General features: G+C 39.1%; 1 protein-coding gene across 2 annotated transcripts in view; it reads right to left on the bottom strand.

Moving 5' to 3' along the window:
* Positions 1-23,935, bottom strand: part of OSBPL11 (oxysterol binding protein like 11) — a 1,295,440-nt gene that overhangs the window by 958,026 nt on the left and 313,479 nt on the right. For both annotated transcript variants that reach the window (XM_044075008.1, XM_044075009.1), the window contains exon 2: positions 17,634-17,702. In XM_044075008.1, coding sequence (XP_043930943.1) covers positions 17,634-17,702 — 69 coding nt within the window. The remainder of the gene's footprint in view (positions 1-17,633; positions 17,703-23,935) is intronic.

The following is a 23,935-nucleotide window of genomic DNA, read 5'->3' as shown; positions in this document are numbered from 1 at the left end:
TGTGCAGGGCTGCCCTGCTTGCCAGGCATAGGTCTCCCTTCTTCCCAAACTCATCTGAAGTAGCACATTGTCTATCAGCTAACCAGATCCTCATGTCTTCAGGCAAAGTGCTAAAGGCTTGTTCCCTCACCAAAAGGTCTGCCAGCTATTTAAAAGTGGTGACCTGACATCCACTCACTCGCATATGGAAATAAGTGCTCAGTTCAGCAACATATTCACACACACTTTCATCTGCCTTGCATCTATGCTCACGAAACTGTTTCCTATACGTTTCAGGTGTTAGCTTAAGAAACTTTAATAGACAATTTTTTACAACAGTATAACCAAAACATGCAATGTCAGACATTTTAGACAATACAGTTACAGCTTTACCATGGAGTAAGGGGGTCAGAAACCGTACCCAGAGCCTTTGGTCAACACTATATGGTTTGCATACCCTCTCAAACATATAAAACTATCAAAATTATCCACCTCATTAAACTGCGGAAGAAATTTACTGACTTGTTGTACTTCTGGGTTTCAGTTACTTCCTTCCCCATTACCTCAATGACTCTGGTGAAGAGTCAGCATTTCTCTCTCATGCTTCCTCTGCCTCTCCTTTTCTTCAGCTTCTACCTCCAAATGCCTGGCCTCCAACTAAAGTCTCTTTAGTTCCAGATGGATTTTTAAGTCCTCTGCAGAAAGGTTGAGCTGTCCATTCTCCGAGGGTACTATATCTCCACTGCCAGTCTGATTGTCCTCCTGGTTGCTGTTTTCTGATGCAGCTGTAACCAAGGCTGCAATCAGGTCTGCCTTAGTCAGGTTTCCATGCACCAGTCTCCTAGCCAGGCGCATCTCCGCCAGCTGGCACCTTGTTAGCTTTCCATACTCCTCTGCTGACATGCTGCCTGCTCACCCTGACTAACTAAGCTAACAAAAGAAATAAAACAATTGTGATCTGAACTTTGAGTATTCACTGCATGACTGCTTTAGAGTACAAGACACCTTGAAAGCTCACTGTACCCAAGCTACAGGAATTCACTCTACCCACACCTCTACAAGCCAGTTAGTATTCGCCAACCAATTAGTATGTGGTGTGGATATCCCACCACTGCCAAACAAAATGTGACACCCGTGCCCTGGCCCAGCAATCAAGGAGCCTCAATCCTCACCACTAACACCAGAGAGGGCATCTCATATAGGAGGAAAGGATAACAAATACACACAGTAAAGTGCAATTTCCATTAAGAGTACACAGCGATCACAGTCAGTCCAGGGCTGGTCGCTCCCTTGCTCCTCAGGTCCTCAATAAGACTCCCCACTGGCACAGCTATAGGGTCCAGATCACAGCCAGCTGGGCAAGCTAAAACCTCCAGCACCCTCTCTGTCCAACCAGTGTTTCGTGTCCCTGCCCAAGTAGCTGACACACACACACTTTGAGACAAGAGTTTATACAACCACAAAGACCCTCCTGGGAAAGGCTGGCACAGGTTCTCCAGCTGTGCCCCTATTACCCAGACTATACAGTAGTACCACCTGCCACCACCCAGCTAATATTTATCAGCTACTCAAAGGCCCTTAAAATGGTGTCCAATTATTACTGTGCAATACTATTATCCAATTGGTAGTATAACTAAATAGTCAAGGCTTATTAGACTTGGTACAGTAATCACTATAAATATGCAATGTACTCTACAGCTTAAATTATCTCTATACAAAACAACCACAGTTGAAAGGTTTTAAAATATTTAATAATAAATAATAAAAACACAAGCCAATACTTCTTACTACACAGTGCTAGTCAAGAGTTCAGACAACACAGAGAAATACTTAAAATACAATTAAAAAACACAAAAATAAGAAAAATAAAAGAAACACAATTTCACCAGCACTTCTTTATTCAAGCGATCTGGTACCTCAGCAATTCACCTTCATGGATCACAGTGCATTCTATTTTCAAACAAGCATATATACACACATCAATCAATAATTCAATTAGCTAGTTAATTATCTATTAAACATTTAAAGTAACAAATATAATAATGAATAAATATAATAAATAAATATTCTAATAAATACTAAATATAAATAAATATGAAATGCTGAATAACAAATATTAAATATTAAATACCCAATTCCTGATTCAAACCAAAGGGCTTTAATGTCTTAAACTTTAAAATCATCCTAGTTTCTAACTTTAGCAGTTTTGCCACAGGATCAGCCCCTCTAAACAAAAAAGGCCTCACAAGCACACAAAATTTCAAACTACTAGGGGAATCACCATGTTTATCATGGAAATGTTTTGCAATAGGGCTCACTTCATTATTATTCCTAATATCTTTAAGATGTTCTAATCACCCGAATCCTAACCATACGTTTGGTTTGTCTTGTGTACCAAACATCAGTACAAGAACAGCCCAGGATATATACCACCCCTGTTCATCTGCAGTTGAAAAAGAACCTAGGAATAAATGTCTTGCCATTAATAATATTTAAATTCATAATATTTAAATTCATAGTTCTATCACAAATGCTGCAATGACCACATGGAAAGGTGCCAAAAGGCAAAAGGTTATTGTTTCCCCTTAACAAAACTGTGATTTAATAACCCTTTTAAGTTTTTTCCCCCTCTTAAAAGGAAAAAGTAATATGTTCCGGAAACAAATGACCTATAGTTTCATCTTCACTTACAATATGCCAATATTTCCTCACTATTTGAATCAACTCACTAGAAAACAGAGAAAATCTTGTAAGATAAAAAAGCTTCTTATCATCAACAATCTTTGTGTCATGCATTCTACCCTCAGATTTGTTATTCATAGATAATGTGTATGATCTGTCATGAATATTCCCAAGTATTTTTTGTTTACATCCCAATAAATGAGCCTCATCATAACCTCTTTCGCTTAGTCTTAACAAAACCTTATCCAATTCATTACTTCTTTCATTTATGTCACTAGTATGATTATAAATCCTTTTAAATTCACCATATGGTAAAGAGTTCAACAAATGTCCAGGATGCATACTAGTGGCATGTAAAAACATATTAACCGAAGTTGGTTTTCTATATGGCTTATAGCCAATAGTTTCACCAACCCTATATAGGGTTACATCCAAAAAGTTAATGCATACCCTATTTAACTCATAAGAGAAGGTTAAACCATGCTCATTAGTATTAAGGGTTTCAAAAAAATCAAAAAAAATCATTAACATCGCCCTTACAAATAAGAATAAGATCATCTATAAAACACTTGTATAGCAAGACATTATTCCTAAAAAATAAAGTGGGATAAACAAATTTATTTTCAAAAAATCCCATATATATGATGGCATATGAGGGCGCAAAAGCAGCACCCATAGCTGTACCCTTCAACTGCAGAAAAAAATCATTATTAAAAGAAAAATAATTATGAGTTAAACAAAACTCAAGCAAATTAATCAAAAAGGTGGTCCTAGGCCCATCACCCAACATATCCATAACAGATTCCAGGCCCCATCTGAGACCAATATTAGTATATAATGATTTTACATCAATGGTCACCCAATAATAATCATTTTGCCATTGAATATTTGACAATTCATTTATCAAATCCTGAGTATTAGAGATATGTGCCACAACCTTCTTCAAATGTATTTTTAAATGAAAATCCAGAAAAATGTTAATATTGTTTAAAAAGGAACCCACCCCTGAGACAATAGGCCTACCCGGGGACTCAAGTAGGCACTTATGCACTTTAGGCAAGGCGTACAAAATAGGAGTCATAGGCCTCTTAATATGTAATTTACACACATTCTTGTGATCAAAGAAGCCAAGACATTCCCCTCTTTCTAATAAAGCCAAAAGTTCATCATTATATTCCATTACAGGGTCCCTTGATAAACTTTTATATTCATCCACATTTTTCAATAATTCAACTACCATCTCGCAATACTTTTGTTTGTTCAATATAACCCAATTACCACCTTTATCAGCACATTTAAATATAAAGTCAGTCTTCTGTTTTCTAAGACTCTGTAAAGCAAGCCATTCATTTTTACTCAAATTATAACACTTCATTTTCCCCACAAACTCAACAAGTGCCATAGAAATTTCTTTAAACAAAATCCTTATGAATAAAGAAATGGCAGGCACATTAATAACAGGCACAAATTGTTTATCACTTGTTAAGTGGGGTAACAGTAGTTTTCCATATCCAGTCTGATAACAGCTCAAACTATCCACCATCCCTTCCACATTAAAAATTTCAGCATCATCATAATCATATAAGGACATATTCAATAAGTCCTCATCAAAGTCGTCGCCAAAATTAGAGTTACTTACATTAACATTTTCAAGAGAATTAACAGCATTTTTATGAAAATAAACTTTCAAAAACAATTTTCTACTAAATGCCTTTAACTCCAAGTATAAATCATCAAAAGAGGGATAGCATGTGGGTATAAATTTACTACCTTTTAACAAAACAGCCTTCATATCATTAGTAAGGCTGAGACCAGACAAATTCACAGTTTGTAATGTCCGTACATTGCACTCACACACCTCTTCATTATTTAAAACGATTTCTTCCCTTTCTGCCGTTTCTTCCCCGACTAGATTTGTTGACCTGAAAGGAATGATCAGTGGGAGGAGAAACTGAACTACCATTAATACCCTCAGTCTCCAAAGCTAAGGAAGTTGAAGATAACAGCAAATGTTGCATTTTTTGAAACACTGTGTTGAAGTGAAGACACTGACATACGTCGCCGCTTCTGACTGCCACTTCTGACCTTTGACCTACTTCACTTTGGCTCACGCTGCCATGAAAAGAGAATCCCAGTCTCATAGTCTTTAAGATCACATAACAGCTTATTTCTTTTACGCTGAATGATTTCAGTCTCCAATTTGGAAGCTTTTTCATTAATCTTTGAAATCTGCACCCTATAACAGGACTCCTCCACCACCTCATCCTGTAGGTGCAAGATTTCAGTTTTTAACTTCTCATGCGCTCTCATATTCCGCTTAATCAAAATGCGGAGTCAGTTCAAGGTACAATCTACAGAAGTTTGCTTCCATTCCTCAAAAAGGTCATTTTCTTTTTCGGAAAATTGGGTAGCAGGAAACCTATCAATACGTAGCCCCCTTGGAGTTAAATTAAGGCTCACATATTTTTCCAGTAGTCGAGTGTCCAGAAAAAGAGCAACTTCCTTGGCCATTAACCTCTCCAACTGCAAAAACCGCCCATCAGAATCACGATTATCACCAACATTCCAAGGATCCATCATAGTGAACTTTTTTTCTCGTTCACTCACAATACCAGTAAAATGAAAGCCTCCCAGCAAATTAAGCTACCCAGGAGACTCAGCTGTCTGCAACCTGTTAATGCTATCAGTGCTAGCAATTACTCCAATTCAAAAAACACCAAAATAAGAAAAATAAAAGAAACACAATTTCACCAGCACTTAACCAGCACTTCTTTATTCAAGCGATCTGGTACCTCGTCAATTCGCCTTCATGGATCACAGTGCATTCTATTTTCAAACAAGTATATATACACACATCAATCACATCATGCAGCTGTCAATAATTCAATTAGCTAGTTAATTATCTATTAAACATTTAAAGTAACAACATAAATATAATAAATAAATATAATGAATAAATATTCTAATAAATACTAAATATAAATAAATTACAACTGCAGATCAACAGGGGTGGTATATATCCTGGGCTGTTCTTGTTCGGATGTTTGGTACATAGGACAAACCAAACATATGATTAGGATTCGGGTCCTAGAACATCTTAAAGACATTAGGAATAATAATGAAGTGAGCCCTACTGCAAAACATTTCCATGATAAACATGGTGATTCCCCTAGTAGTTTGAAATTGTGTGTGCTTGGGAGGCCTTTTTTGTCTAGAGGGGGTGATCCTGTGGCAAAACTGCTAGAGTTAGAAACTAGGATGATTTTAAAGTTTAAGACATTAAAGCCCTTTGGTTTGAATCAGGAATTGGGTATTTAATATTTGTTATTCAACATTTCATATTTATATTTAGTATTTATTAGAATATTTATTTATTATATTTATTTATTATATTTATGTTACTTTAAATGTTTAATAGATAATTAACTAGCTAATTGAATTACTGACAGCTGTATGATGTGATTGATGTGTGTATATATACTTGTTTGAAATAGAATGCACTGTGATCCATGAAGGTGAATTGCCGAGGTACCTGATTGCTTGAATAAAGAAGTGCTGATTAAGGCTGGTGAAATTGTGTTTCTTTTAAATACTTAAAATAATTCAGTAGTACAGTTCTGACATTACAGAAGAAACACTTACGTCCACTATTTCTAGTTCCTAGCTATTTCTAAAAGAAAACACAAGTCTAAGATAACTTACATAAGAAACAGGCAGAGTGTTGTGTTGGATGGTCAAGACAAAAATGCTTAATAATCTCTGGTTCTCTCTGTTTAAATTGAAATTGCAGTTCTTATTCACATTACATCATTATTCACACTTTCCTGGGGTTCCCAGGCTACACATTACATCATTCTTCACACTTCCCTGGGTTCCCAGGCTACAGAAACTGCATTTACATTCTTAACATCTCCTTTTGTTATCTTGCAGCTGGTCAGGAAGCAGAGCAATAAAAAATACATTTGCATGTTTAAATCTAGCAATTTAACTCTTGGTTAAAACAATAGAAAGAATTTCTTCATCTAGACCCTTCAGCACCACTGTCTACATCAAAGGGTCGCCACATGCTTTACTTTGGTCAGTAGAGTGCACTGTTGTCACATTTTTGCAGTTCCACATATAACAGTATTTCTTTACATTTAAAGCAACAAGCCTGTAGTTTACATTCTTATTTACAAATGACAGAATTATCTGCAAAATTCTATCTGGCTAGGCTGGCAGCCTTCACCTATCTTCACCCACTCTTCACAGATAGCTTGAAAAAACACAAGATACCTATGTAGTAGATCACCTCAGCCTACACTGAGAAACGTGAATGGACCACCATCATCAAGGGAATTTGGGGTTATCAGGCCTTCCTTCATAAAAATCTTCATGTGTACTCAACTTAACTTATTGTATTGCATGATTGTGTTCAAGAATTTTCCCTGGATTTTTGGTTAAAAAGGGTCATGAAACCAGTTCAGTTACATGGTTAACAAAAGAAGTACAGAAAGACCATTGCTAATAGTATGGTGTTATGATTTTGAAGAGACAAGGTGAAAATTATGTTTTTGTGTCAATTGATGCAGGTGGTTCTTTCATAAGAGAAGGTAATATAGACAGAAAACAAATATCTCCCCTAACTGTACCATCATAAATTCAGGGTTATAAAGTTCAAGAGACAGACAATGTTCATTCACCTTGCATCCTGCATTGCCTTTAAAGGAGTCACTGACATTTTGGGGAATACTAGAAGAATGACGCAATTAAACAGCCATCAAAGGTTATCCTGGTTTCTTAGGACTCTACAAGGACAAACTTTTAGGAGTACCTACATCTATAATATGCAAAGGGTAAACCCTTTTCAAATGGTAAATGTATATTACTATGAAATTTTCAAGCTCAGTTCTATTAATGTGCTTCTAATAAAGCACTACAACAGTAAATACCTAAAACAGCTAAAATGTATTGGCACAATAGGGAAAATAAAGTAAGTTAAAAAAAGTCATAACCTAGATTAAAGAGACTGCTTTCTAGAGACATTTGATTAGCAGTCTGCTGGTAATTTTGATGTTTTAACACAGGCATAGCTATATTGACAGATTAGGTCCACTTCAGAAGCACTTGATTAATCCAATGAAAGAGGGAACATTGGTTATGTGTTCTGGCTCTTCAGCATTAACTGTATTATAAATGTGTAATGTGGTGCTGCCGTAGCGTTGTCGCCTCACAGCAAGACGCTGTCGCGTTTGATTCTCAACTAGAGCGTCTTCTGTGTGGAGGCATGCGTGAATGGGTGTGCCTTTGTTGAAGGTTGTGCATCAGGGCTGGTAACTCGGCACGTAAAAATCCGCTACCAAACATTAGCGGACCGGAGTTCCGCTGTGACGACCCCTAACTGGGATAAGCCGAAAGACACAACAACAATGCCGGGGGCCAAAAATGCAGCAGCAGGAAAGTCCAACTGTTTTACATGGTATATGTAATAGGAAGGTATACTTGCATATTTTTTTACAATGTATAAAACAATTTAAGTAACAGGATGCAGGAAAAATACATCCAGATAGTGTTATGAAAATGTAATTAACACTTGGGTATAAAGCTCAAAGGTTAAGCACTCGTTTGAGCAAACCCACTTTTCATGGGTTGTAAGACTGATGCAGTATTCTTTGGAAAAGTCTGTCATTAGATTTTGTCATCCGAAATTGCAGTTCAAGGGATCTAACTGGGTCATCACACAGGCACACTAGGACATACAAGTGTAGCCTGGGAAAGAGCAGTACAGTACAATTATTGAAAGCAATGAATGGGCAGTGCTGGGAAATGTACCACTATGGTAGAAATTTCCTTTACTGACTATATTTCATGTGAACCTCTAGGCTAATCCTAGCTTATGGCTGCAGAGGAAGAGCTCTCATTTGCAACACTGGTGACTTGAATTTGACTACAAGACTAGGGGCCACAGGACTAGTGGGGAAATGAGCCACACTTTCCAGTTCTGTTACTCTTCAGAGGGGTTATGTTTTCTCCTGGCTGATTAATAGGTGTCAGGCCAGTGACCATAGCTCAGGCAGACATCTAACAACAGGAGTTGCACACTGATGTTGCTATGCATTGTGTACAAGCAGTGGGATTAAAGGGATAGGCCCAGGAAGTGACCACTTCCCTAATGTCAGAATGCAGCCATTTCAAGATGTCTCTTGCCTCCTTCTCTGCAAAGCCTAAGAAGGGACACTGGGACATGGCACATAGTGTAAGTTTACCGACCTACTGTCCACAAAGTTAACCAATTCCTGGCTGGCTAAAAAAAAAATCAGTCTGCAGTAAACAAATGAGAAATCATCATTATCCATATCTACTACTCGCTTTCTGCAACACTGCTACAAAGGAAAGTTTATACAGAAAATTAAACAAGCGAATAATTCACAGCAGGCCAACTATCAATAAGTGTTATCTTAATAACCAACACTGATACCATTCAACGACCAACTGTTATCTTACCTGACAACACGGGTGCCATTCTACTATCAAGTAAGTGTTATCTTTATAACTACAGTTCTGATGCAGTTCATTCATTTGAGAAAAGGTAAGCAGATCCATGGATGAGCCTGTTTTTAGGCATTCTCTGAACCAAAGAGAATACCACAGGCACCCCAAACACACAACAAGACTGCAGCAGAAATACATGGTCAAATAAATGTTGTAAGTTTAATAATCAGCTAATTGTGGGTACATTCGGCTCCTTTCAATACAACTTTACTTGTAGTTTGAACTGTAGTGCTGACAAAGGCTTACGGCTACAATCAAACAGCTACAGTATAAGAGCAATAACTTGTCATAACAGCGGGAAACAATCACAGAACACTTATTTTAGTCATGTGACCAATATTTCAAAGCAGCAACATCAAGGTCTGTTCTTATCAGGTGTGCACAAAGTGGAATACAAAATGCCGGTTTGTGCTTTCTGCAGTTCTTTCTCAAAGTACTCAGCTTAAGATTAATATGACAGCTGCAGCAAGCCATAAATTCTGAAAGACCAATTTATGCTGAAGAAACCTCAGTATAAAGGGATGAACAAACTGCTGCTTGCTATCAAATGACTCCCCTCCCATCTCATTTTCTCTCTCTAAAAAACACTGGTACTGTGAGTATAAAAACATGATGACATATCAAGCTTTGCACTGACTCATGTTAAATACAGACCAAAATGCCAATAGCAACACAAATAGCTGTTTGAACCAGGAGGGTTTCTGCGTAACAATGAAGTAAAAATCCTGCGTGACAGAAAACTGTATGTAGTAGTAAACAAATTTTATGTGTTGTGAGGAGGCACAAGGGGTGGGGGGGGGGGCAGGAATTTTTGTGTGCCCAATACTATGGTAACTGCCACTATCAAGACCTGACCAAACACATAGTTGAGAGGAAACAGTATTAAAGGTTTACAGACACCCATCCAACATAGAACTCTCAGAAGAATGTGGTCCAGGGTTTCATCACTCTTTTTGTTGTACTAGTCATTCCAACACCGTACATCTCCTGACCTCAGAACAGAGACGTTTAGAGCCAATACGCTCACGTTTACTGAACTAAGCAAAGCAGAAATGGAAAGCATCACATTTGCCAGTGTGGTGATAAAGGTCCACACCCTGAGTACCCCACTCTTATAAGGATATTCAACAGGCAGGCAGGGCTCCCATATCCTCAGTTCCATGTGGGGCTGGCTCAGAGAGTCCATCAGTGTACACACCTTTCTCAGGTTACAAGACTGATGGTCCAGTATCACAGTAGCATCACCTCTCTGTACAAAATAGCCACACCCTATACATTTATATACCACATTTCAACCAACTCAGCACAACAAGATGGACTTCAATCTCAAAGTCCCTTCCACAGTCCAGAAGGTAAGAAGCACCAACCTCTAGTACTGTAGGTTTATTATGTGTAGCCCATTCAGTCAGTGTTCCCATTTGGCTCAACTCCAAGGAAAACCCAACAGGACTCCCTGGTCAACTAATGAAACATCAGGTGTTGGTGTCTGCAATGCCTTGTATGCAGGGAGAGACAATCATCACTGAAACTGGTAGGAATACTTAACCACTGTAGACTCTATAACATGATGAAAATTCTGTGAGGGCATGATGACTCTGGAACCAATGGCACCTCACTGTCTAGTGAAGCACCCTCAAACCACAAGCAGGTGAATTGGAATATGCAGAATGCAGCTGTCATAAGGCTCTAGAGGAACAGAAGCTTAATTTACTTGCTCTGTCTTTCCTCCTTGCCTAAAGAAAATCGATTCCCTTCCTATCTCCACTCTTATTCCCTGCTGTGCATCATGTGGGGGTAAGAGCACCATTCTTACTTATCCGTCCTAGTACATGCAGGCAGCACGAGTGCTCAGAGTCAGACTACCCAACTAGTTATGGGGCATTCTGCTGCATGTTCCAAATCCTGTTACCCAGCATCAGTTGATGGAAAAAGCTGCAAAATATGGCTGCTATCATACATGCCTGGGTCCGGCTACAACATGCACTACTTGGCCATACCCTTGATAGCCCCACTGCAGCTGATGAGTTCATACGGAAGCAAGTCTTACTACATTCCTCCACTAGGATGAATGAGACCATGTTGGCAGCTCACTTCCACTCTCCCTTGCTGATTCTTGCAACACCAAGGTCATTACTCAGTACTAGCTCAGCAGGGTACCATTACAGCTTTGTCTCTTTGCAGCACAGAGCAAGTTAGAGGCAAGGACTGCTTTGAACCTCAAAACATTCTGCTGCCTCACCTAAGACAATAAGGCCCTGGACTTCATAGGCTCATTCTGTTGGCGGGAATAACACCCGAAGGATTTCAAACTCTGCTCCAATAAAAGGCTTCCTCTGCACTGGGACCAAGAACTTCTTCCAAATTAAAATCCTAAGAGTTGTCAGCGATAGAAGGAACCAGAAAAGAGCTGCATGTTCCTTAACAAGGCCACTAGAAGCCAGTAGTCAAAGCTTGGGAACACTGGGAGACCCTTTTTCTGCATGGTCACAAATACTTTGTCCAGAACTTTGGCAAAGCTTCTGGGTACAAATGAAAGATCATAAAGCAGCATCTTATTCTGAAAGTGGTGAAAGTCAATATAAAATGGAAGAAATCTCTTGTAAAAGAACCAGACACTGATGTGCCAGAAGATACCAACCGCACTCAGCAACACTAACTCAACCAACTGAAGATGCAGGGACTTGATCCTTGGCAGTCTCATCACCCAAAACTTGATGTACAGGATACGCCCAAATAAGTAGCAGATATCTGAAATGGGGGGGGCACTTTCCTCAAAATGAGGGACATGCAGAAATAAAAGCCTCCTCTTCTTTCCAAAGGAGGAATAACCTCTATGCCTTGCCTTTGAAAAGTACATTTAGAGCTTAGTCTGGGAACACCATGGGGACAGACTGGCCTCTTAAGGCAGCTTCTGAAAGGGAAGAACCAAAAAAAATCCAAGAAATGGTTGCAATAGGTCACATCCAGAATCCACACGCCCCCAATAAAGTTTCTAAAAACAGAGGCAATTTCAGAAAACTGGAATCTCAAATGCAATCCTACGAGATAATCAGGACTGCTGCACAGAGTTCCCCACACAACCTGCCTCCTAGGAGACTCGGCAGGAGGCTCAGAGGAGACAGGACTGCTTGATGCTTGATTGCCCTTTTCTGTCTTAAGAGAACTTCTTTTTCTTCTTAGGGTGATAGGCAAAGAACAAAAACAAAAACTGGAATTTGGGGAAATCCGACATACTCCAACGTAGTTGATTCCCACTTCCTCTTTTATAGATTTGTTATAACTTCCAATACAAACAGGCCTTCACTCCAGAAAGGGCATCCAGGACAGCTTGCCTCAATTCTTTGACAAAGGAGAAAGTTTGGCTCATGCCAGTCCCTGAAATCACCAAACTGAATTTGCCTAACAGCAAAACAGGGATGGTTAGCTTGTGTGCACTGCCTCCCTTGAGTTACTGTCCTATGGCGGACTACAACACAGTGAAGAATGCCAATTTCATTACCTCAACAGCCACGTATTTTTGTTGTGCTTTTTCAGCCTGTGCTTCCTACTGCCGTTTTCTTACAATAATAGGGAACTCTCATCCTAATGACCTCTTGTGGCATACCTAGATGTACACCTCTTTTGTTCACTTGGATATATCTTCTCATTAGGATCCACTTCTCCCATAAACAGTCAGTTTTCTTAGGCCTTTTTAGGTGCCCCATATTACTTTTGTGGAACCCTGGTCTTGGGGTGCACTTTTTTTTTTTTGTAAACACAAACTCCCTGGACCAGATAGTCAATACACCAACCAGGGCTGCAACCATACTGGATCTGCTCCTCACTATTATGGGAGACTGCTGCACACCCCCTACTCTAATGCCTTCCCCTGGTAAGGTCAAACCACAAAATGGTCCCCTTTGAAGTAAAAATAAAACCTGGACCCCCCAGCTAAACCTGGAATATTCAGAAACTATTCTAAGGATAACCTCCTGCTATTAAGTGAAAACCTGGCAAAATTGTAAGCCTCCATAAACCCTGACAACAGTTCTTTCTATGCAGAACTGTTCAAAGAAACCCTGCACAAGCATGTTAATAGCTGCATAGAGGCAGCTGTACCCACCAGGAAAAAGTACAGAACTAACTCAAAAAACAAGCCACCCTTATACTGCATAACAGGTGGAAGAAACTCATGGCAAAAATTAGGAGGTGCAGCACCCAGCAGGATAAAAGCAATCTCAAACTAAACAAACATCTCAGAGGACAAATAAAGTCCACCAAAGACAAATTTGAGGCAAGTTTGGCCTCCCAGGACAAGGACAAATACAAAAACATTCTTTAGCTATGTCCGCAACCTCAAAGGCAGTACACAATTGTGTGCAGAGCTCATTGTAAATGAAGCCACTTAGACGGAGCCAGAAGATACAGCAAACCTCTTGGCTGATAAATTCAGCTCCAACTTTACTCCTCTCGCCCCCTCAATCTTCTCAGGAAATATCATCAAATATAACTCCACCTACTATCACTAGGGAACAGGTCCTTAATGCTCTCTCTAAGACCAAGAACACTGCATCAATGGGCCCGCACGATATCCCAAGATGCCTTCTAGATAGCATGAAACATGACCTATCAGGGCCTCTGGAATTACTATTTAACTGTAGCCTCTGATCAAACTTAATGCCTCATGAATGGAGAAATGCAACAGTCATCCCTCTGCACAAAGGTGTGCCATCTACAAACCCTGGAAACTACAGACCCATAAGTCTCACTAATTTTATATGTAAAGCCTGGGAAAGAATTATCATGGAGATGATCAATAGAGATATAGTAAACCTCCACACACTGGACCAAACTCAGTTTGGTTTCATCAAGGGCAGATAATGCCTACTCAACCTGGTGGACTTCTTTGAGAAGGTCATCAAAGCAATGGATGAGAGCAAAACCGTTCACACTGCTACCTTGACCTGGCCAAAGTATTTGACACAATACCCCACACTTCGGCATTGTTGGCAAACTCAAGAGGTTAGGTACAAACCCGTATGTCACCCGGTGGATAGTCAACTGGTTCACAGACAGGATTCAAGAAGTTAGAACTAGGGAGTCCACCTCTACAAAGAGGCCAATCACAAGTAGTCTCTCACAGATCAGTCCTTGGACCGCTCCTTTTTGGCATTTACTTCTCAGAAGTCAAGGCCATGTCAGTGGCCTGTGCCTGACTAAATTTGCAGATGACGGTACATTAGGAGCTGTCATTTAATCTCACACTGACAGAAATATTCTCCAGGAGGGGCTAACACAGACAAACAACTGGTGTCACAGCCATGGACTAAAACTAAATGCCAAGAAATGCATAATAGTATCCTTTGAGAAGTCATCCACCGCTGGTAGCTATCATATTGACAACACACCTTTTAGAGTTGACCTAGTAGTCAGGGACTTAGGGGACACACATGGATAGTAATCTAGCCTTTGATCATCACGTGTGTACAGTGGTGAGGAAATCATTCTATGTTGTGCAACTTATAAACAAACATATGGCATCCAAGTCCAAGGAAGCCATTGTTCCACTGTATTCGGCAATCAGACCTGTCATCGAGTACAATGCCCTTCTTGTTATGTATCTAACCAGGCATATCCAATAACTGGAATGTCCACAAAGGCTCCTCACTAAAAGAATACAGGGCGTAAGTAATTTGTCCTGTGCAGACTGCCTCAAGGCCATATCCCTGTATTATGTCTACTACAGGCTTTTGAGGCGAGATCTATGCCTAGCATACAGGGCATTGTCAGACCCCACTCTGATGGACCTCTTGTATATCCACAAAACAAACAATACCAGAATTACCCGTTCTAAAGACTTAAACCTTGCCTGTGATATAAATAGGACCTGCTGGAGAGATTGGTATGCATCCCAGGGACTACCCAGCTCCCCCCATCCATGTGAAGCAGAGTTCCTCCCTAACCTAATTCATGTGCAACTTGGACAATTGTATGGGAAACTGGAAATTTGTCCCTGGTTTGGCACTTATGTCTCTAATGGAAAAATGTAACCTGTAAATGGTTCATCTCCCAGGGCCATGCTTATACTTGTCAAGGGTAGCAGAACTTGTCAGAGATTTGGGATGCATGGCTAGGCTTAAAAAAGCCCTTGTGGCCATTAGCCTAGTAAACACCTATGAACAGCAGTAGTCACAATCATTGCATTCCCATGTTGATTGCTTGCAGTCCTCACATGGTCATTAACTCTCTGGTACTCAATTACACCTCAGGATCTCCAACTCTTCAAGGCTTTCAGTGCTTCTCTTGGAACCTGGACAATTCTTTTGTATTTCTGTAGAATAAACCATTATTTTATTTTTTTAATTCTGGCACCATGTCCCCCCATAAGGGTATGCTGACTGAGTAGCCCCTCAGGGAGCTGGTATACGGTTTTGTTTTTATTTTTTTAAACATTTCCACAGTTTTCTGTGATGGCCTTGTTTCTTAGTGGTACTTTTTCCTACGTGTCTGGCTACTGCTCATCACTGACTGATCCTTAAGTTCTGTCTTTGCACTGGCTTAAAGTCCCCCAGCTAGTCACCCTACTGCAGCAGCATTCTTCCCATACCACTGCAATATGATCCCAATTCTTTATAACATCAGGAAGTGTTTTATAATCTCACAAAGTCCAAATTCCAAACAAAAACTAGCCCCAAAAAATTCCTCTGCAAACTCCGCCTGACGTCTAAGAGTGCGTCGGTTGAAGGAAGTACAGGCTGAACAGGCAGAGACATCGTGGTCTCGGCCTAGGCAGGGGAGGCAGTAAGAGTGGAAATCCTTATGAGGTATTTGTTTCCCACAAGATGAGCAATTATTAATTTTATCTGACATCGGCTGAGGCAAGAAAGAGTCCCCAACGGGGTACTTAGCTTTTGAAGTCTTCGGTAGCTGAATTACAGGAGCTGGCCGACCGGCACTTTCGAACTGCTTCTGCTTCGGGCACCACGCGGCAAGAAAGACTGAGGAAGATGGCGTCGGCTGACGCTTTTATACCCCAGGCACTCTGACGTCGGGGAAAGGGCGACATCAGCCGACGCCGGACCCAGACTTTGGAATCTGGCCGACCGAAGGGCTGCCTGAGGCAGGACAACCCATATGTGATGACTGCAGATGCATCCTTGAAGGACATCTATGTTTTTTTTCTCTCTCACTTCATACTGCAATTCCATTTTATTTTACATTGACATACCTTTAATTTCTCTATGTCATATAAGTTGCATCTATTCTTAATCAATGTATTAACAATAGGTCTAATTTGGTATAATTATTTAAACTGTGGATGTTTTTGAATCATTTTTGAAGACTGTAAAATTATTTTTCTTAAAATGTTTTTGTAGTACTTTGGAGCTCTTTTCCACAGGCCTCTGCTGAAAATGGGACACCTACCTAATCGGACCTTCTCAGTAATCAAATATCAATAAGTAAATAAATCTGAAAAACAAAAAATGTTGGCATCCTGAGAAAGAATCATGTCTCCAAAACCCTAAGTTGGCGTGTCAAACAAGCGAGTTGAATATTGCAGACCTATTAAAAGGTTAATTGCAAACTTATTTCAAGGCTGAACTCCATCATGGCTCGATCATTATTCAGAATTTTGGATATGGCTCTTCAATAACAAAAAATTCCATTCTATACAGACTAATGCTCACACCAGAATACTTCAAGTATAGGGGTGACAGCCTTACTGGATCTAGAACGGAATTTTTTGGTTTTGATTGTTCAATGTTTATTTTCAGAGTTGGTGCCCTGCACATTCCTTTTTTGGGTCAGATATGGCTATTGCTTTTCTCAAAAAGTTGAGCTCTGGCTCTCTACCTTCAAAAGTCTAGACATCATTCTGCAGGCTACATTATGTAGAGCAGCCAAAAAATCTGAATGCCAGAAAACTAACCACAAAAGGTTGAAACACAAAGTTGAATTCATGTGCTAACTGCTTTTTTAGAAACTGCTAAAAGTTGGTAGCTTCCTGTACAAGATTGTGGTACTGCGAAACTTGTTTTTTGCTCCTTCTCCACTGTAGTGCAATACTGTAGTTCATATACATAGCATGGGGCAGGGTGCAGGGTGACATTCTCCACTGCAAAGAATGTGTTTGAAGTTTATTTGGGGTTTTATGTTTCTACCTTTTGTGTTCAATACTCTGGCATTTGAGCCTTTGGCTGTTTGTAATCATGAATGTATTCCCATTCTACTACAATATTACAATATATAACCAAAAGTAACAAATACAGGAAGAGAATAGGATACACGAGGCATACTTCAGATTTGTGTGAACCTTGTTGCAGTAAATTATTTTCTAAAATAAAACATAGAAACTGCATTATTATCATCAGTTTTGGGAATCTGAAGCACTAACCTATACACTAAATGTCACTCATGCAACGAATTACAGCTGTTAACATAAGAGAACACCACAAACTCACCGATACTGCCAGCCAGTAACAAGATTGGTGTACTTCATAAGATAGCCACAGATATTCTCCATGTGATCACTGCACAAGACAAAAAAGTAAAAAAAAGATCAGCATTACATTTAGTGAAAAATGCATGCGCTTAGAACTGGCTTAGAAATTGTCAAAATACATGATCCAGACAGCAGTTAAACAAAACCATACTTAAATGATCTTATAGAGATGCTTTTGAAAGTATCACTGAAAAACTCATACAACTCAATATTAAAATTTGGAGATAAATTTCTCACTAGCAGTTATATGGGAGGAAAGCATCCCTCAATATCCATTCCAGTATGCATGGATCAACACAAATAGGTGTATTACTTCACACTGTAGCCAATTATTGTTTTCACTGTTACAAGACTAATTAAAATTGGCATTGGTCAATTGGCTACACTATGCCAAACCATACACCTCAAAAAGCAAACAGCTAATGAAGCAATAACAAAAACAAACAGGTGGAAGTTATGAACCTGCTGCAAACAACTTGTCTGCTCCCACCCCAGAGCTATACTGTTACTAACATATTACTACAGTAAGGTGTTGCACATTTGCACTATCTTCTTTTAGAAAGCCCATATGCAGTTCCCCAAACAGAAATGCCCAACTAAATGCTTAGTTCTATACAATCATGTACTGCAATCAAACTGGTAGTGACACAAATACCCAGTAAAAATTTGTGAAATAAGGCCGCAATAGGACCACAGATCTTTGAGAATGCTCTCTGAAATCACTATCACAGGCTACCAACTTCTGCAGCAAAAAAAAATAAAAATAATTTAGCTGTGAAGCCACATAAAAAAAGGAAGCGTGTATTTATTTTGTATTTATCCAAATAAGGCTAATGACAAAGTTCAGGTGGATGCTGTGACAATCAGCAGCTTATGTAGAAAATTAGTGTGCTGTTCACAGCTTTTAGCTGAAAAGCCACAGACTGCTGAGTGGGCATTCTCAATCATTGTTTACGTCCAGGTGTTATGGGCAGTGCACAACATTTTTTCATCTTTAAAAGAAGAAATGGTAGACACAGACTAAAGTAGCTTGGGTGATCACTTCTCAGACAGACTCCAGGGTTACAAACTGAAACAAGGATTTCTTTAACAGCTTGTCTAAGAAATGCATCATACAAGCTATATGAGCCAAAGCTCGAAATCTCTACAACTACAACATCACACCTGTGGGTGAGGTACATTCTTATTTCATGGTCACACTAAGGGTAGAGGATAGGTACCTAGTAAGGGCAACACCGCCGCAAAGGTAACTACAGGAAGAAGGCAGTTCCATTGATGCAAAACTTACAGTACTGACTATGAATCAGAAGCCATTGATTTCAGCAACAAACTGTCAAAAGAAATTACACCGAGTTGAAAATGGTCAGCGATCCTACCTTAGCAAGTGGGACATATAGGGTTATACTGCCAGCAGCTTTCACTGGTGGAGGCCTGAAGAACAGACCTTGCAGGTCAAATTACTGACTGATGGCAACAATATCAAACAGTACTGGGGATGCATGAACACCAGTGTGGACAGAGTCTGCATGTATTGTACATATGACATGTATTAACAGTTCAGGTAATAGATGCAAAAAGTCAAAGTACTTGCTAGCTATGAACAGCCACCCAGTGTTTGACTCTCATCTCTCACTGCTCCAGCAACTAGTAAAACAGATGTTTCCCATGCATCTTCTTGTTCAAGGTGCATTTGCTCTCCTGTCCTATGCCAAAGTACTTCTTCCTCTAACAGACTGAAGTGCTACAGTACAGAGAGGTATCGCACTAATGGCAAGAAACAGCAGAATTGAAAAATGCACTTTGAAGTGGATTTTGCTCTTTGCCCACGTCTGGGGAGGGGGTGACAGGAGAATTTGCCCCCTGCAAAATATATTTTTGCTGTTCTTATCCAAGTGGACAGTGTTTCACTTGAATTTAATACTACACTGCAACTGACACTAGCAATTCAGGTTCTTAAGGAGCATATGGGAAGCATTGCTGAAAGGTCAACAAAAACTGCCTTCAAAAAAGGGTAAGATACTCTGAATGGTTTGAAGTGGACTGCTATGTAAAGCAGGATGACAGGAATGAATGGTAGAAGTGACCACCACAGGACAGGCGACACACTCAAACAGGTGAAGGTTGTTATGAGTAAAAGATTTGCATCGTCCATTTTACACAGGAAACTGGTCTGGAGCAGAACAGTTTTCATTTACTTGGTTAACAAATGAATGACAAATAAATAAATAGGTTTCCATCTGAACGACAAAATAATTCAGAATGTTGGAGGTTCTTTTTGCTATTCCATTATCACAAAAAGTGAACTCAAGCTGAGAATTAATGGGTTGCAGTTTGATTTTTAAGTAGGGTGAAAGTGAAATCCGCTTTTGTGGATTTGTTTGAATTACATACACAGAAGGGCAATAGATTTGTCATATTATTAGCGCACTTAGACCTGTATGAATACATATTAAGTATTTTAAATTATGAAAATGTGTTGTGATAAAAAGTTAACATGTTGCTTCTCTATTATGTATTACAGCAAAGGTGCATTACTGAGATTTAAATGCAAGGTAACCAAGCAGACTGTATAAACCAAAATTGCATTTCATGCAACGTACTGCAAAAACCAAGTGTGGTACTACGAAATACCTTACTTTTAGCTTTGAAATGGTAACAGAGATCTGTGCTGTTAATCAATACACAACAAACCCTAATTAAAGAGAAGAAACTGTACAGCATGACAGTTTAAGTCCACAGTATTATAAAACTATAAGTATATACTTATTTTTTTTGTGAACAAACAAAAAAAATGTTACATAAAGCAAAAAAAAATACTGTAGGAAAGCTAAAATTTAAACATACAGAGACCTTAAATACAACACTTGGCATATATGCAAGTATATTCCCAATCTTTTTGCACAGGGGCTGCACATTAAAAGGGCTGTACCCCCATATCCCTGAAAATTAAACATACCAAAACATTGTAAGAAACTTCCCAGTGTGGAAGATTTTAAATTCATATATATCAAAGTAATCACTACATATTAACAAAATCAGATAATGGTAGTAGAAGTAGCGAACTTGAAATTATCCGAAGTAAAAAAACATAATGAAAAACATATTGTGAAATATTATACAGAATTACTAAGTAATCAAAAGTAATCCAAGCAGGGTAGTCAGTCTGTTTGTAGGCGAAAATCCTTTATTAAGCACACAGACAAGCGATCCAAGTAAAACAAAATTAACAACAGTTTCATTACAAACTTTCTAACGATAGATATATATATATATGGTATGGTATGGGAGTGGTTTATTGTGCTGTGAAACGCAGTGTATTGGTCACCCTGACTGGGGAAGGGATGTGAATCTGTTAACATGTATACGAATGCACTGTGTGATTAATAAAGGATTTGACTGGAAACAGAATGACTAACCCTGCTTGGATTACTTAGTAATTCTGTATAATATTTCAAAATATATTTATTATTTTTTGACTTAGGACGAGTTTTAAGTATGCTACTTCTGCTACCATTATCTTATCTTATTAATATATAACGACTAACTAGATACTTATGAATTTAAAATCTTCCACACACACGTTTCTTGCACTGTTTTGTTTTTGGAACCACTATACTTGTTTAGTGGGCTGTTAGAGACTTTGGGAATACCACATAGATTCTAACGTATTTTTTTTTTAAATATAACACCAAAGTCACTCTACCTCAAAAATAAAAGAAAATGTTCATCTTTAATAAACAAAGTATTTCTTTCATTTCTAAGATACAATAACATCCAGCAGCTGAAAATGTATAAATCACCTTGTAAATGTACATTTCTTATTACTTTAACAAACTATTAATTTCACACATGTTGAAAATAAGAAAACATCTACTCAGTTCCTCCATTGGGCAACTTATAACTTAAGGCTGGAAAGTTGTGATACTGAATTGTCAAAGTTCAGAAAATTTACACAGCCACACCCACAGCTCAACCTCACATCACCTCCAACAATCACAGCTCCCCAAGTTATATCACATTACACCACACCAACCTGCTCCACCACAAAATACTCCCAACCACTTATTCCCACTAGGCATTATTTACATCACCCCACACTACTTACCCATCCAGATATAGTGCAACCCTATAATTCTTATCCAGACCTCCACCTAGAGCCAACCTAAACTTTATAACCATGACTATCACACAACTAAGTCTAGTCTGTCTTCTCATAATTCTTTATAACTCCACAAGTTATCACTCTAGCAATATCCCTAAACTTAGTAGCACAACACTATATTATGCATTCTCATATACAGACACTGCACATTATAATAATATCTGCCCACAATTGTTCAGGAACTACATAACAGACCAATTCAGAACTAAAGACATATGCTCTCATTCCTACTCCAAAAAAACACACTACTTTCTCATACTCATCACCAAACTCCAACATCTGTGTCACCATTTTAACACCAAGCTCACCATAAGTGGGGATAGCCACCCCAACCCAGGCCCAAATCCATCCTGTCCAACACACTGTTCCAACACAAATGTCAGAACACAACAATCCCGCTATCTTCATCCCTGGGCAAATCAACAGCAGCAGCAAAACCAACCATCTTTTAATGCTAAATATTAATATTAGAAGTATCAAAAATAAAATACCTGAACTCCAGGCCACAATAGCACACTACTCCCCAGACATAGTTGCTTTAACAGAAACCTGGCTAAATAAAAACAAGTTCTCCCTACCAGCTACAATACCATTCCTACCAGCTACAATAACATTAGACAAGACAGACCACTTCGTAAAGGGGGTGGAACTGCCTTACTGTACAAGTCCAACTTAACTGTACGTCAATTACCAAACTCCTATCCCTCCCCCAATAATTGGGACATACTTATTTCACAACTTCAACTTGACCCTAAAAAGGTCATCACCACAATTGTGATCTATATTCCACATGGTAATACACCTGCTAGGCTTGAAGACTTCTTATCCTGGTGTTCTTCCACATACTCACAAGAAACCCTTATTCTGGTGGATTTCAACCTAGACTGGTTCACCTGTATATAAGAACCATCAAGTAATCTAATAAATCTCCATGGCTATCAGCAGCTAGTCCAAATTCCAACTAGATGTGATAAAAAAATCTAAAAGGGAATCCATCCTTGACTGGGTCCTAACTAACAACCCCACATTGTACCCCCACAAAGGCAGTCTCCCAGACACCTTAAGTGAACACAACATAATATACCTTATACTTAGTAGAACAAACATATGCCAAACCACTAACTATAAATCCACTAGAAACACAAAAATTATCTCCTGAGGTCCTCAATACTTAACTCTAACTGTGACTGGACCCCCTAAAAACCCTCCCACTTGACCAGGCTGTAGCATATTTCAACAAAACATTTCTACACCACCTAGACACTGTCGCACCATTGTGCAAAATCAAGGTTAGAACCTCTACAAACCCCTGGCTCAATATAGAAACCAAACAAATCCTCAAGTCCAGAGACACTGCCTAGCTTTACTATAAAAAAAAAATAAAGAAACATAAAGCCTAACTAAGTACCAAGAACTGTGCAACAGTGCAAAAAAAATGCATTAGGCTGGACAAAAAAATCCTACTATATGGCATTACAAACTAAATAACACAACCCCCAACATTTTGGATAAATGCAAACCAGCTACTGAAACCCACCCAAAAGGCTGCCCCCCAAACCAATCATCTCAGACACTAAAATTCCCATCAAAACACAATTCAACTCCCACTTTGTGAACTCAATTCTATCCTTAGTATCACAGGACAGTTCCTACCTCACTATCCCCCCAACACAAATAACACTAATACAAGCTTTACCCTCAAAACAGTTGCCACCACTTCAATCAAAAGCATGCTCTCCAAACTAAAAACCTCATCAACAGCAGCCAACCTACTCCCCAGCTTTTTCTTGAAACTCACAGCAGATGCTATTGCTATCCCAATCTCCACTCTCGTAAACAGATTAACTGTTGAAAACTATGTGCCCAAACTCTGGAAAATATCCTATGTTACATCCATACATAAAGGTGGGACCTCCACTGAACTTAACTACAGACCCATTGCTTTACTCTCCCCCCTGGCCAAAATCCTAGAAAAATGCATCCATACCCAGGTGCTAAAATATCTCCTAGACAGCAACACCCTGTCACCTGCTCAGCATGGTTGCAGACCTGCCCACAGTACCACTACGGCCCTCCTCTACTTCACAGACACAGTAAAC

Source organism: Protopterus annectens, chromosome 6.part0, assembly GCF_019279795.1.
Source record: "Protopterus annectens isolate FY-2018-M chromosome 6.part0, PAN1.0, whole genome shotgun sequence".
Lineage (NCBI taxonomy): Eukaryota > Metazoa > Chordata > Ceratodontiformes > Protopteridae > Protopterus > Protopterus annectens.
Note: the sequence above shows the minus strand (reverse complement) of the source record. Positions and strands in the feature narration are given on the sequence as shown.